At 36.6% G+C, this 15,713-nt stretch overlaps 1 protein-coding gene across 3 annotated transcripts; it reads left to right on the forward strand.

The window, feature by feature from the left end:
• The first annotated feature begins 769 nt into the window (after positions 1–769).
• Positions 770–14,503, forward strand: TOPP2 (type one serine/threonine protein phosphatase 2). Of its 3 annotated transcripts, none has more exons than XM_088873423.1 (4): positions 770–1,455; positions 3,635–4,191; positions 4,525–4,751; positions 14,155–14,503. In XM_088873423.1, exons 1-3 carry the CDS (start codon positions 1,257–1,259, stop codon positions 4,711–4,713), a joined length of 945 nt encoding a protein of 314 aa, XP_088729549.1. In that variant the 5' UTR covers positions 770–1,256; the 3' UTR covers positions 4,714–4,751; positions 14,155–14,503. The 3 variants fall into 3 exon arrangements, with proteins under 3 accessions (XP_088729549.1, XP_088729551.1, XP_088729550.1); XM_088873425.1 differs by having other exon boundaries at positions 14,175–14,503; XM_088873424.1 differs by having other exon boundaries at positions 14,189–14,503.
• The last annotated feature ends 1,210 nt before the right edge of the window (positions 14,504–15,713 follow it).

Here is a 15,713-nt window from a genome sequence, read left to right on the forward strand (position 1 = left end):
CTAGTGATGATTGACCAAAATGATTAAAAGACATTGAAGCGGGACACTGTGGTTAGAGAGTGACAAGTAATAAACCGTTATTTACCCATGGATGCCACTGCCATTGATCTACACCATCGATAAACGATAATCAATGGTGAATGCTCTTTGGTGCATCATATTCGAAAATTACATGCCCATTTTCCTTTGAAAATGGTTTCATGTGGGTTGAACCGCATTTCTACAATATACGGTCTAAAGGTATAAAGCATTTATCTTAAAGAGGATGCAAATAGGTAGTCCATATAAAAAACAATTGTAAAATATTTTTTTAATATAAATTATTTTTATTTTTTCATATTCATGATCTCCATATTAAAGATTATACATTCTCAAAACATTAAAATCAAATTATATTTAAAAAATATATTTATTGCCAAAATTACATTTCAACAATACGCGGGTTGGCCAAATAGAAATCGTGTCCTTTTTAAAAATCAAATCAAAAGTGTGCATCTTATTTTTCCACGCAAAATTCTTTCCTTTCCGAATCTTGGCCCCATCGAAGGGTATGCTTGCCAAATAAATAAGGCCGCACGGTATTTATATACTACTAACCTATATTAACGTCATTCCCTAAAAGCCCCTATGCGCTTGTTCGTCGATACGAGATCAGGGGGTACACTGTAATTATCTAAAAGACCAGGGTTCAACTTTAGGATGAGTTTTAGAGAGAGAATTTCCTGCTAAATTATCGAAACGTTAAAATCGAGGGCCCAAGGACATTTCCACACCCTCTTTGCGTTTTCAGTCTCCTCTTTCTCACTCTAAACTCTTTCTCTCTCTCTAACCTTCTTTGCATTTTCAGTCTTTTCTTTCTCTCTCTAAACACACACACACTCTCTCTCTAACTTTCTGACTTCTCGTCTTCATATATCTCCTCAAGATCTTCGGTTTCAGTAGATAGAGAACACAAGATAGGGGAAATCAGAGAGGGAAAAGGGGGATCACATTTACATCAGGAGTATTTAGGGTTTGGATAGGCTTAGTTGCTGCGAGACAGAGAGAGAGATAGGGATTTAGGGTTTTTCTAGTTTTTCAATTGCCTATTAGGCTCAACAGGAAAGAGATTGAGAGTAAAAGAGTGGTTTTTAGCGTTTGCTTTGGTTCGTCTGCAGAGAGAGGAAGAGATAGGGATTTGAGGTTTATCTGGTTACGGACGCTTGTGATAATTGTGTGACAACTCGACCTAGGGTTTGATGCTCAGGCTTTGAGGAATGGCTCTACAGGGGCAGAGAATGGACCCTGCAATTCTAGATGATATAATCAACAGGCTCTTAGAGGTTAGAGGAGCTCGTCCTGGAAAGCAGGTCCAGCTCTCTGAGTCAGAGATCAGGCAACTCGCCATGACGTCTAGAGAGATCTTTCTGCAACAACCTACGCTCTTGGAGCTTGAAGCTCCTATCAAGATTTGTGGTAAATTCATGGCTTTTCATGGTGATAATTGTCTTGATTTTCATATGGATCTTCCTCTCTTATGGCTGTCATTCTGGTTCTTTGGTTTCCGATTGTTAGCTTGATCTTTGCGTATTTTTGTTTGACTATTTTGTGGTTCTTGTTTTATTTTTTCTTCTTCTCCTTATGTATAATTTGGTAGAATTCCGTGTATTTGTTTGATTATGGAATACTGGGACTTATGTTTCATTGTTATTTCTGTGTGGTTTTTATGTAGAATGTGGGGTTCTTTTAATTATTGATAGTGGGTGTTTGTTAGCTCCTGCTTCTTTTGGTCTGAACTATTGTCTTGTGCAGATTGTGATTGCAAACTAGATATTTGCGTATCAGCTTAATTTTTACTAGTAGAATATTGCCTTTAGTAATTACAAATTTGAGGATTTTTGGGGGAACAGATGGAATTCTGTTAGAGAAACTTAAGTTTCTTAATGTGTTGGATGTCTGGATATTGTTTAATTTTTCAAAATTTCTGAAGAAAGATGGGAAATGGGAATAACAATATGTTTGAAGGCTGTTCAATTTATGGTTATGTGGCATGTATTTCTGTTTTCAACTATAAGTGATTTCTGTCTTCTTATTGGAATTTGTAGATCATTATCATTATCATCATCATCATCATCATATCATCATAATCGTTCGAGCCTTATCCCAATTATTTGGGGTCGGCTACAAGAATCATGTTCCATTCCACTCTATCAAGCGCCATACCTTTGGTCAGACCATAAGTCACTATATCTCTTCTCACTACTTCCATTTAGAGCCTTCCACTTGAACCCAATCACCTCTCTTACCTGATGCTATTCTATATCGAAGCTGCACATGGTCAGACCACCTAGTCACTTATATCTTCTCACTACTTCCATTTAGAGCCTTCCACGTGAACCCAATCACCTCTCCTACCTGATGCTATTCTAGATCAAAGCTACACATGGTTAGACCACGTAAGTTTACTTTCCCTCACCTTATGGCCTATTAGAGCTACCCCTAAATCCCTTCTGATGTATTCATTCCGAATTTGAAATTTTATATTTTCTTTGTTCCTTTTTTTTGGTGTTCTTGAAGAAATTGATGGCTACTAAGTTTTATTTTTTTATTTTTTCTATGAGGTTTACCGGGCTTGATTGGGCTCTTCTAAGAAAGGAGAAGGATGTAACCGTGTGTTCTTACTGAAATATATAGGCATCTGTTTGTTGAAGTTTTGGTCGCATCTGTATCTGTAGTATGGAACTACTGGTGGAACTTTTACCTTATATGGGATTGTTGTGGCCTAACTGGAAATATGATAGCTATATTTTTTGATTACTAAAACACTGTTGTTCTATTATTTTATGCTTCTCTTATTCTCCATTCATTTCTTACGATGATCAACTGTGCAATTTGAACTTTACATGCGATGGTTCTTCTCTGTTGATAAAGCAAATTCAACTTAGGATCTGAACTGTCTTCCGATGTTGCTTTGCAATAAAATCTTGTCTGTGTCCCAATCCTATGCTTGTATGCTTGCAAAGTTCTTGAACAATTTTTGGAATCTATTAAAAAAAATACAGGATTTCTTTGTAAATTGGACTTGTGCCCTTCCGTTGTCGCTGATCTGTTATGGATCTCTTGCAATGATGGTACAGATAATTTAGCTACTCAGAACTCATGACATTGTGTTGGTTGTGCCATGTGCAATAGATGTTTCCCTTTGGAAATATTCCTAGGAATGAAATACTGGACTCTGCATGATTCTTGGCATCTGGAGGTAGATTTAGAAATACCCTAATTTTTCTTTATAATTAATCAATATTTAGTGTAAGTACTTTGAATCTAAAGATCACAGGTCTAGTTAACATGCTAGTTGCCTCCAATGTATTGTCTCTTTTTAGATGGTGGTTTCAAGGATATAGTGATACTTCAGTGATTTTGTAAGACTCTTCTTTTTTCCAGAGGATCAACTTCTTCAGAAATACTATGAATTGTCAAGCAGTAGAAATTGTGGAAACTTGTGTTTTTTTGGCAAACATTTTATCAGCTCTTATAGTTTAAACTTCTGTATCCTTTTAAGTGAAGTTTACATACTCCTTGATGAATTGTTTTCTGTGCTTTATAAAGTTCACGACTTCTTACTTGGTATCTTGGCTCATGATTGGATTTTCAGGTGACGTACATGGTCAATACTCTGATCTACTTAGGCTATTTGAATATGGGGGTTTGCCACCAAAGGCAAACTACTTATTTCTAGGGGACTATGTAGACAGGGGCAAGCAAAGTCTGGAAACAATATGCCTCCTTCTTGCATACAAAATTAAGTATCCCGAGAATTTTTTCCTCTTGAGAGGCAATCATGAATGTGCCTCTATAAATCGGATATATGGGTTTTATGATGAATGCAAACGCCGCTTCAATGTCAGATTATGGAAGGTCTTTACTGATTGTTTTAACTGCCTGCCAGTAGCTGCGCTTATAGACGAAAAGATACTATGCATGCATGGTGGCCTTTCACCAGATTTGTCTAACTTGGATCAGATTAAGAGCGTAACTCGTCCAACAGATGTTCCGGACGCTGGTTTGCTTTGTGATTTGCTTTGGTCGGACCCTGGTAAAGATAACGGGTGGGGTATGAATGATAGAGGTGTTTCTTACACCTTTGGGCCTGATAAAGTGTCAGAGTTTCTTCAAAAGCATGATTTGGATCTTATCTGTCGTGCTCATCAGGTAATAGCTGTTCTTGTTCTTCTTGACCTGTATATCACACCTAGTTAATCTTATGGAGAAGTGTACTACAATCTGAATGAACTATCGATTGCATACTTCACGATGAAATGGTAGATGGCACTGGCCAGAGATGGACCCCAAAAGCCATTGTTGGGTTCATGTCCTGTTCTGGTGGATCGAGAGATCTGGTGGATCTATCTCTCTCGATAGACATCCATCATTTCATCGGATGATGGTGGCCCAAATGGACCATGGGTTTGTCTGATTCCATTTAATGAAGTAAACTTTCTCTTAAAGTTTTATGGTTGTGATGACAAATTCTTATCGTTGCAGGTTGTTGAGGATGGATATGAATTCTTTGCTGATAGACAACTTGTTACAATATTCTCGGCGCCCAATTACTGTGGCGAATTTGATAATGCAGGTGCACTGATGAGTGTTGATGAAACGTTGATGTGCTCTTTTCAAATTTTGAAGCCTGCAGAGAGAAAACCAAAATTAATGGGAGCAACTAGGATGTAATGGCAGTTAAGCCTGATATGACCTCCTTTGGCATCAAGGTATTGCGCCTTTCTTTCATGGTTGTATTGGTCATTGTGCTTTGTGCACCTTCTCATTAGTTTGTTCTTTAATTGATTGCAATGTGGCATTGTTGATACTGTATGCTACCGACACCTTTAGCTCTCTTCTAGGCTATGATACGGCTATGATACATTTAAAACATCACCACTGGTATTTGCGAGTCTTATAGTTTGTCATAGGTGCTTGTTTAGCATTACTGTTGTTATTGTTGCTTAATTCTTGTTACTTGTTGAAAATTTTTACATGTTTCTGGGAGTGTTACGTCTACCTTTGTAATGTTAAGGATTGCCTATCTGTTATTTTTCATTTATTATTCACAGCTGCGTTTGTAGTTCTCACTCAGGGTTTTTAACACTATGTGCATTTGACTGTCACCAATCTGGTATGGTTTGCTTTGCTGGAATTTGACATAGCCTCTGGGAGTGTCATTTCCTCTTTTAGGAATAATGAATTCCGTCACCCCTTGAAAAAATTGATTGCAGCAACTGCTCTTCATTAGGATTTTTTATTTTTTTATTTTTTTAAGATAAATGGTCATGAAATAAATAGTATGTGTTCTGAAGGTCAAACACAATTGCACAATTCAAAAAAGGACAGATTTAGTGCAACTAGAAATTCTACTGGAGCATGTGCATTTTTCAAACAAACATGAAATTGAGCAAGAGAAGAGAAGCCAAATGATATTGACCTGTTGATATTAAGCAAGTTAGCGTCCTATGCTTCTCAAAGCCACAATCCTATATATTTTCCGAAAGGAAAGTGACAATTTTTTAAGGGCAGTGTTTCAAAAAGCGTTAGGCGGCACCCAGGCGGCCATGGGGTTCTAGGCTGCCCAGTGCTTCGGCGGGTGCCTAGAACCTGAGCGGTCCAGTTGAAAAAAAAAAAGATAGTCTGATAATGATTAATCCATAAGAATTTTGATATTTCATAAGACCATAATTCATAAGAATTTTGATAATCCATAAGACCATAATACCAGTTGAAAAAAGAAAGATAGAAATCGAGAAGAGAATTTTGATAATCTGCAAGAGACCATAATCCATAATCCATATTTTTTTTGAGACCATTATCCATATTTTCATTTGTCAATTTTCATACAATGTTAAAACAGTAAAACTATACAAGTAGACACTGATAGTCTGATACATTGGAGACTGTACACACAAAAATTAGATAATAGAACTAGAAACTAGAAAGTAGAAACCAAAAATAAGAAAATGAAAATATATAGAAATTCAAAAACTATACAGTCTAGGACACAATAGTCAACACTCAACACTCAATACTCAGTACCAAGAGTCTTCAGTCATCATCATCAGAAGGAATAGGGTATGCCTCATTATATGCATCAGATTCGAAGCCATCATCATCCCCTCTTCAATATAACGTTCGTCCTCCTCTGTTTCTTCTGAATCTGCTTCTTCCTCCTCCTTTTCTTCTACCTCCCTCTTATTAGTATGTGCAGATGAGGCCCTAGGAGTCTTGGCTGCTCTACCCTTTTTTATCTATTTGTGCTTCCATGAACTCAAATATTATATAATCTCCTCCTTGGTAGCCTCAGCAATAATTTTACATGGGGCAACATCCCCTTTAATACCAACACGGTGTGTTGTAAACCGGTAAATGCCTCCATTAGTAACCTTTCCACAATAAATACATTTAATACAATTTTTGTCATTAGTATCCTTTCCGCAATAATTACATTTCATACGATTTTTGTCATTCAGATTCAGGTTATAACCATACTTCCAACCAGGATCACCACTTTTAGAATAACCTGGAGAAGATATTTCCATAGAACAAGGCTCATTTTCATCATTTTCTGGTTCTTTTAAATTCAAAAATTTTCTAATCTCATTTTGAATCTTGAATAGCTTTAGGAATCTTTTTATAAGAAGCAACATTCCTTTTAATACCAGCAAGGTGTTTCTTGAATCGGTTAATACCCCCAATTGGTATTTTTTTCACGAAAATTATACCTTTTCCAATTTTTATCATTTGGTTTTGGGTTATAACCATACTTCCAACCTAGATCATTTCTTCTAGAAGAAGCAAAAATAAATCTATTCAAATGACAAGGATTTGTTCCTTTTTTTGTCTTACAGAACTCATATATTGCTTAATCTCCTCTCTAATAGCTTCAGGAACATTTTTACAAAGGGCAACATCCCTCTTAATACTGGCAAGATGTTTCTTAAACTGGTTTATGCACCATTTTGTATCTTTTTCACAATAATTACATCTAATGCAATTTTTGTTATTTGGATTCGGGTTATATCCATATTTCCAACTCGGGCATCCACTTTGACTAGATCCTGAAGAAGACATCTCAAAATAAAGCAAGCAATCTAAAAAATAAAGTTTTGCACTTATTTTGATTGTTTGAACTCCAAACTCCCACCTCTGAGATGTCTTCAGGTGCTAAATTTATAAAAAACACCCTTTAATAGGATTATAAAACGCCAAAACTAAATCTAATCTATCTGGGTGTTGTTTGGATCCGTTTTTCGTAACTTTGAGAAACACTTCGATCCAATGAAAATCACAAAATTTAGTTTTTTTGAGGTTTCTTTCTCTCTAAAATGGGTTCTTGTTGGTTTAGGTTTCAAATGAATTTAAAACCCATCCTTAAAAACCCTTTATGTTTAAAAAAAAAAATCAATAGAACAAAAAAAATTAAAAATTTCCTCCCCTAGGCGGGTCGCAGGCCCTGGGCAGCCGCCTAGGCGAGTTACGTACCGCCTAGGCACTGGGTGGTCCGCTTTTTTGAACAATGGTTAAGGGACAATCTGTAGATGATGTTGTGGGATATGAGTCTAGATTACTAAAGCAATTCTCATGGCATGTTTAGAGACACTTGTGTCTTCCTTGAAGCTGGACTCAACTTTTAGTACATAAATAAAAATTATTAAGAGAAACCTTTTTTTTGACATGTCAACAAAGATGTATAGTTGGTAGGAATGGAACCCGTGATGTCACGTCTTGGTTCTGACACCCTGACGACCATTCCTCGTGAATGCCATTGTATGTCATCATCCTGAATGTGTGAAGATGTGAGTGATGTCTTGCATGCACACACTCCCCTATGTGATGCATCTACTTCATTAGATGTTATGCGATCCATGTTTGTCACTAGATATTAGTGCATGAGATGGGTTTCTGATGCAGATAAAATTAGGAAAAATTCAGAATTGTAATTTTATTATTTTTTGAATTTATCTTTTTAGAAATGGTTAGTGCGAGTTTTCAGGAAAGGTAAATCTTGGTGTGATTAGTTTTTTTTTTAAGCTTATCTTAGATTTAGTGAGAGATTTAAGGGAGATTTAAATATGAGAAAGATATTGGAAGTTAGATAAAGGATAAGGGGAGTACATGAAGATGGGGGGAGTTTCCTTAATTCAAGGGACTTCACGTGATGGGTAGAGGGAAGGTAGAGATAAGTTTAAAAAAGGAAGGAGGAAGAGAGAAAATATGGAGATAAAGAGAGAGAAAATAGGGAGCGTGGGAAAAACATGGAAGTTAGAGAGTTTTATGGGTTTCTTTGATTTCTTATTTTGTATTTAAGTAAAGGAAACAAAGAATGAGAATGGAGTAAATTTGGTCTTGTGAAAAGATCGTTTTTGGGGTGGATTCCCTTGCAGACCTTGAGAGAGGTTATATTCTCTCAACCATTTTCTTTTTTGATTTTTATTATTTCAGCTTTGATACCAACTGATGCAAGGAGAAAAAGTAGCTAGAATAATAAAAGAAAAAAAAAAAAAAAGTTGAGAGAATATACCCTCTCTCCAGATCTGTAAGATAATTCACCTTAAAAACGATCTTTTCACAATACTAAATTTACTCAATTCTCATTCTCTGCTTTTTACAATGAGGGACTTCCTTCCCTTAAATACAAAATAAGAAATAAAAGGAACCATAAAACTCTCTCTCTAAGTTCCACATTTTTCCCAAGCTCCCTATTTTCTCTCTCTTCATCCTTCCTTTTTTAAACTTCTCTCTACCCATCACGTGGAGTGGAGTCCCTTGAATCAAGGAAGCTCCCCCCATCTTCATATACTCCCCTTATCCTTTATCTAACTAACCTCCCATATCTTTCTCATATTTATATCTCCCTTAAATGTCTCACTAAATCTAAGATAAGCTTAAAAAAAAAAACTAATCACACCAAGATTTACCCTCTCTAAAAACTCACACTACCCATTCCTAAAGAGATTAATTCAAAAAATAATAAACTTTCAATTATAAATTTTTCCTAATTTTTATCTGTATCATTCTCCTCGGGTTATGAGAAGCTCGACCTTGAGCTTGAAGCCAATCAAGCTCTAATAATTGGTGATGTAAGCCCACAATGCTCCTCGGTACTTTTTCTTCAATTTCTTCATTAAACCGATTCATCGAATGCTTCGTGCTTATCTCGAAGTAGAACACAATGATTTCGGGCTCAAACTTGATTTCTCCTTCAGATTCACTTGGTTGGATTTCGAATACTGCATCACACATATCTTCTTCTTCATAATTGATTTTCAAAATTTCTTCTTTTTCTTTACAATTAATATTCGAAATTTCTTGTACATTTGGGTTATCGGCGTCGCCTTTTGTATCGAGATCTACCTCTTTATATTATTCTTTGTCTTGTTCTGATTGCAATCTATGAAATAAATCTCGTAGCCCTTGTTCTACTACTTTGCTAATGCGGTTTACTAGGTCGTATTTGAGTCTCTCAAATCTTTGATCCAATCGTTGCAACTGCTGATTCATGTCACGAACTTTGCTTCGAACATCTTCTAAGATTTCAAGGCTCTCCATATTAGTGCAGATTTTACGGCTCTGATACCAACTGATGTAAGGAGAAAACGTAGTTGGAATAATAAAATTAAAAAATAAAATAGTTGAGAGAATATACCCTCTCTCAAGGTCTGCAAGGGAATCCACCCATCAGTTTCTAACCTTTGATTTATAGGAATAGGTCCGAGGTCTCGGTGGTTAGGACGGCGAAGTCGCAATGTCACATCCGAGGTTCCACTCCTACCTATTATATATTCATGTCAAAGTGTCCAAAAAGGGAAAAAAGGGAAAAATATTTATATTGGTATAGAGGCATGTGTGGCATAATAAACATCGTCCGCATATATCCTGTACTCTCTTTCTCTCTATCTCTTTCTCTCTCACACATGCAGACACATACGAATACGCTCACACACACACACATGCATTGGGCTCTTTTTATTATGGGTAGAATCAATGTTTTAAAATGCGGTCGCATCAGGCGGTATGCGGTGGGCATACCGCATCGAAAAAGACCGCATATGCGGTTTGGAGGTATGCGGGCGCATATGCGCCGCATCAGAGCGCATCTGGTTCCACGATGTTATTTTCTATTGTGCCTCTCAAGGATGGGCAAAATGGCCTTTTTGACCATAAAAAATTGGGGAAAATAGTTTGGGGGATATTAAACCCCCTAATGAGCATTTACAGCCACTTTAGTGGCTTTTTAGGGGGTCAAATCGAGCAAAAAAGAAAGGCGAAAATTGTTTTTCATTGAGATCTTGGATTTGGGGATTGTTTGATTCTTGGATCTTGATTTGAACGTTTTGGTTGTTGATTTGGGGAAAGTTTAGGTGAATTTGTGACAAGAAAATCAAGAGTTTCAAAGGCCGTGAAGCTATCGAGCACTGCTTCAAGAACTGGTAACTTTTTATTCCTTGTACAGTAATACTTATTTTTGGGGCAATGTCTTCTTCCCAATCTTCTAGTAATAAGGATCCGGCTTGGAAATATGTCAAACTAAATCCGAAAGATAGAAATTGTGTGATTTGCATGCTCAGTGGAAATACTTATATGGGTGGTATTTTTTGACAAAAAAAAACACTTCGCCGGAATTTTTGAGAATGTAAGAGCGTGCCCACAAGCTATTGATGAAATAAATAAGGAGATTAGAGAATACATGGATAGATTGAAAAAAAATAAAGAGAAGAAAAAAATGAAAAGAAAAGAATTACTTTATGATATGGAGTTATTTGATGATGATGATGATGATTATGATGATGATGATGATATATCTGAAGTTGCAATGAGGCAAAGGGGTACTCGAACTCCAATATCAAGAGAGAGGGTTGTAAATATTGGTGGTAGTGTTAAAAATAGAACACCTCTCTCTAGGGGGCCAATGGATGTTTTTTTCGTCCCTAGCCTCGAAATTGTGGTTTAGGAGATGAAAAAAAAAAAAACAAACTACAATTGAAAATAGATACAAGAAAGAACGGAGGAAGTCGGTGTGTAAGTGGATTGCAAAGTGGATTTACATGGCCGACATTCCTTTTAATACTATAACTCTCGATAGTTTTGCATGTATGGTCCAGACAATTAGGCAATATGGCCCAGGACTTGTTCCTCCTTCACTACATGAGGTTAGGGAGCCCTTGTTGAAAGATGTTGTATTTGATGTCAAGAAAATTTTGATTTCTCAAAGAGATGGGTGGGAGCAATATGGGGCCACTATTTTGTGTGATGGTTGGTCTGATGGGAAGTCGAGGGCATTCATTAATTTTTTGGTTAATTATCCAAAAACTACTTTTTTTGTTAAGTCTGTTGATGCATTAGACAAGTCACATAATGCTACATACTTGTGTGGCTTGATGGATGAGATTGTAGAGTTTGTTGCAGAGAAAAATGTGGTACAAATTGTCACTGACGATGGTACCAATTATGTTGCAGTTGGGCATTTCTTGACTTTGAAAAGGACGCATATGTTTTGGACTCCTTATGCAGCTCATTGTGTTAATATTATGCTTAAGGAAATGGGTACTTCTTTATTTAGTGGGGTGATTTCAAGAGCTATGTTTGTTGTTGGATTTATTTACAATGACACCATAGTCCTAAGCATGATGAGATTTTTTACAAAGAAGAGAGAATTAGTGAGATCGGGTATTACTAGATTTGTCACGTCATTTCTCACTCTTCGAAGCCTAGCCAAGCAAAAAAGTGCCTTGAGGACCATGTTTGCTTCAGGATGATGGAGTCAAAGTAAATGGTCAAAGCAGGGCGAAACGTTGAAAAAATTATTTTGAATACGTCTTTTTGGAGCCAAATAATTCTTGCATTGGAGGTGGCTCGCCTTTTAGTGAAAGTGCTTCGACTGGTTGATGGTAATGCGAAGCCCGCCATGGGTTACATACTTGACGCAATGACTAGGGCAAGAGCAGAGATAAAAAATGTTTTAAAGGATGAAGAAAATATGCACAAGGCTATACTTGAAATTATTGATAGGAGTTGGGATACCCAGCTTCATAGGCACCTCCATTCTCTTGGTTACTTTGTAAACCCATCTCTTCACTACAAGCACCCATCCACTGAGTCAGATCTTGTAATAAATGTTGGGCTCTTAGATATGCTTGAGAGGATGGTGCTTGACAAAGATATCCAGGATGAGATTCAGAGCCATGAATTGATTAAAGTTCAAGTTAGCTTTGGGAAACTGTGGGAGAGATATTGCTTATGGTTGTTGATTGTTGAATTTTTTATGAAGCTAGTTTCAAGTTTCTAGTTTCTATCAGGGGATAGTGGATATAGAATTTCCAACAACTAATATTTTTGGAGTTAATCATTAAACTAAAATACCTACTATCACATATATCATCTCCATATTTTTTTCTATGCATTAACCTATATTTTTAGATATTTTAGAATTTTTTTATATTTATTGACCGCATCGTCGCGATGCACCCACATTCAGACCGCATTGAGCCGCATCACCCCCCTCCCCCCCCCCGCTTTTGGCCGCATCCTGCATTTTAAAAAATTGGATAGAATGGGAATCATGGATGCTAGTGTCAAACGAAGACCAGGAAAGGAGTGCCTTTGAACTCTTTCAGCACAGCTCACTGAAGGTTTTGCCGTGATGGAGGGTGCCTTTGAACTCTTTCAGCACAGCTCACTGGAGGTTTTGCCGTGATGGAGGGTGCCTTTGTGTCCCATAAGCCTGTTATTGAGTGTGTCTTCCTTTGAATGGAGCAGGGGAAGCTTGCTATGTTTATATGTCCTTTTATTGTGATAGTTGTGATGCTTGTTTGTGAAAATGAAGCTTTGTTAGTATGGGTAATTAGATTTTTTTTCCATGATGGGAAGCACTTAGCCTTGTTAATATGGGTAAGTAAAATCTGTTTCACGAGAGAACACTTAGCGTCACTGTTGAGTGTTGTACTTCGAAGTTTGAAAGAAACGTTGAGCTTGAGTTGTGGTTCCAAGGATCAGTTGGATTTTTTGGAGAATTCAGTTAATTGCAAATACGCTTGGGACTTTGCCAAGAGTAGTGCCCTATTGAGTTTTTTGCTACATCAATATATGTACTGCATAATGCCATGTCAGAGTTGCAAAGTTGGATTTGAACTTGAAAAATAAAATTGCAGATGTGAACACCTTAACTGGGAATCCTATGAGTGACAAACTTCCATGCAGTCCAAGAAAACCTAGTCAGTCCTAAGTGTTTCCTGTTACCCTTTTTTATTTTTGATCGAGTCAAGCTTTCCAAATATTCAATAATAACTACAATGTTGCTTTCTTTGTGCCTCGATTTGAGGCTTGTGGGCTTGTGGGCCACGATTACATCATTTAGACCATAGTTGCTGGGATCCTCCTGCGAAGATGTCGATTCTGCTCTGAAATCCTGATCCTGAGCTCCTGAGAAGGGAACCTCACACCTCTGCAATTCATTAATTTTTTAATCTCGACCCTTCTTAGTAGGGATTGACATCCTGCATTACATAGGATTCAGATTCCCTAGCATAGCTGTACAACATGGTATAGCAATGTGGCATGATAATGTAGTCTAGCAGTGTGATAAAGTATAGTAGTATGTGTTATGTAGAATGATATATATTATATAGTTGTATGCAGTAGATTTAAATATCATCATCATCATCGGAGTTTTTTCCAACTATTTGGCATCGGTTACATGAATCCTGGTTTGTCATTCTGCCCTATCAAGGGCCATATCTGTAGTGAGGCCATAAGTCCCCATATCTTTCTCACTAGTAGATTTAAATATAATAGGACATAATATACTATTGTTGAATATAATATATAACATAATAGAACAGTATAGTATTGTATAACAGTGCGGGATATTTTATGATATCTCAACGATTTTTTGACATTTCCTGTATTCTGGCTAGGGCTTCTTGCTCTAAATATTGAAATCTTGAATCTTTGGGTACCAAAATATTTCTTCCAATTTCTTGTTATCTTTACTTGTGTTTGTGTGTTTGCATAATCTGATGCCTTTCTTCACTGCTCTCTTATCATGCTGTTGGTATAGATAACCATAGTTGAATATCATTTGTTCTCTCTCTCTCTCATGCTAGTTTCATTCTATGCTGCATGTAGTTGACCATTGAAGGATGAAGATGAAACCTTGCAGGTGAAGTCCATACGAAATGATTAGAGAGCTAAGCATGCTTATGTGCATGTTATACCAGGCAGGGTCTCAAAGCTCCAATAAGGTCGCTCCGAGAGGTAGCGGAGCATGTACGTGTGATAATTTTTGGGATTAATCTTAAAGAAAGTTGGTTTCCTTGGGTTCCCAAACTCCTGTAAGCTTCTTTTATCGGAGCGTTTGAATGGTTGTTTGCTGGGGAATTCCTTGTGCCTCCCTTTTAAAGGATTGATTACTTTTTTCAACGAATTGTTTTTCAGTAATGTCATGGACAGGTGATTGTTTTCTCACCATTCATTATCTCTTGCGTCACGAGAGAGGAATGTTTTTTTGTTTTGTTGGTGGGGAAGACGAGAGCGGGGGGGGGGGGGGGCATTAATGAGAGGAAGTCAAAAGTCGCCTAATTTGTTGATTATGATTTGTTTTGAATATAAAGAACATTGCATTAGTGAGAATTATTTTTCTATTCTTTCTAGTTTCCAAAAAGAAATTCCCAACAAAACAAGTTTCTTGGTTATTAAGATTTTATTAGACTAGAAGTCGGGCTTGGGTTGTGGTTGCTATATCTCAAGTTCGATTCCTACCATTGAATTAACAGAAAAAAAAAAGAAAAAGAAAAAAGAGACTGCCCCCAAAGAATAAGGATAACACTTGGGAATGGTATTAGGATCAGGGAACCCTAATTTCCTAGCCCGTGTTTTGAGCTGCATTGTTTTGTTTGAGGGTATTCTAGAGGTGCTTCCCAGTTCAATGAATTTTGTAAGATCCAAGTGCGTCATCGGTTCGGTGATCGGTTGTAGGGTATGTCAAGACTTAAAGGGGTAACCTTAGGCAAAGGTTCAGTAAGTAGGGCTTTTGTTTATCAATTTATCTTAGTTCTTGATTCATATTTGATTTAGAAAGCCTAATTATATTAGAACTTCTATTTGGATTAAGATTTCTACTTGGAAAATGACTCATATTTTCATATTGTAAGTTTGAATTCAATTTTCAATAAAGTTTTATTTTGGCAGTAAGAATTAAAGATGCTATATTAAGAGTTAAAGATGCTATATTGTAATAGGTTTATTTTCTATTTCTACATTGTATTGTGGCAATTGTAAGTCGAAATTCCAACTTTTAATAAGAAAAGAGAAAAAAATTTGAATTTATGCTTTGGAATTCTACATAGCCCCACCTTTCCTATTACCCCCTCCTTACTTTTTTTTATTGTCCAAATGACAATATTTTTTCTTCTTTTTTGTAATGACCTCATCATCCAAACCATGGAAAAGCTCCACCTCCTCTCTCCATTACCTGTGAACCCTTTCTTCTCTACTTCCCTTGAATATATATATCTCTCTCTCTCATCTCACAAGTAGGTTAAGTGCAGCAAGTAGGTTAAGTGCAGCATCCAAAAGTCCATTTGAATGATGGGGTCATTACAAAAAAGAAAAAGATAAATATTGTAATTTGGAAAACTCAGTAGGCATTAAACATCTTTTTTCTTTTAATTTGGAAGGGATCCATG

Source organism: Amborella trichopoda, chromosome 8, assembly GCF_054954075.1.
Source record: "Amborella trichopoda isolate Santa Cruz 75 chromosome 8, AtrichopodaSantaCruz75HAP2 v2.0, whole genome shotgun sequence".
Lineage (NCBI taxonomy): Eukaryota > Viridiplantae > Streptophyta > Magnoliopsida > Amborellales > Amborellaceae > Amborella > Amborella trichopoda.

Bases quoted from the DNA above. Each gene is read 5' to 3' on its own strand.
- TOPP2 (XM_088873423.1), top strand. From the start codon at position 1,257: ATGGCTCTACAGGGGCAGAGAATGGACCCTGCAATTCTAGATGATATA. The intron at 1,456-3,634 runs GTAAATTCATGG...TTGGATTTTCAG, and splicing joins AGCTCCTATCAAGATTTGTG to GTGACGTACATGGTCAATAC. The intron at 4,192-4,524 runs GTAATAGCTGTT...TTATCGTTGCAG, and splicing joins TTATCTGTCGTGCTCATCAG to GTTGTTGAGGATGGATATGA.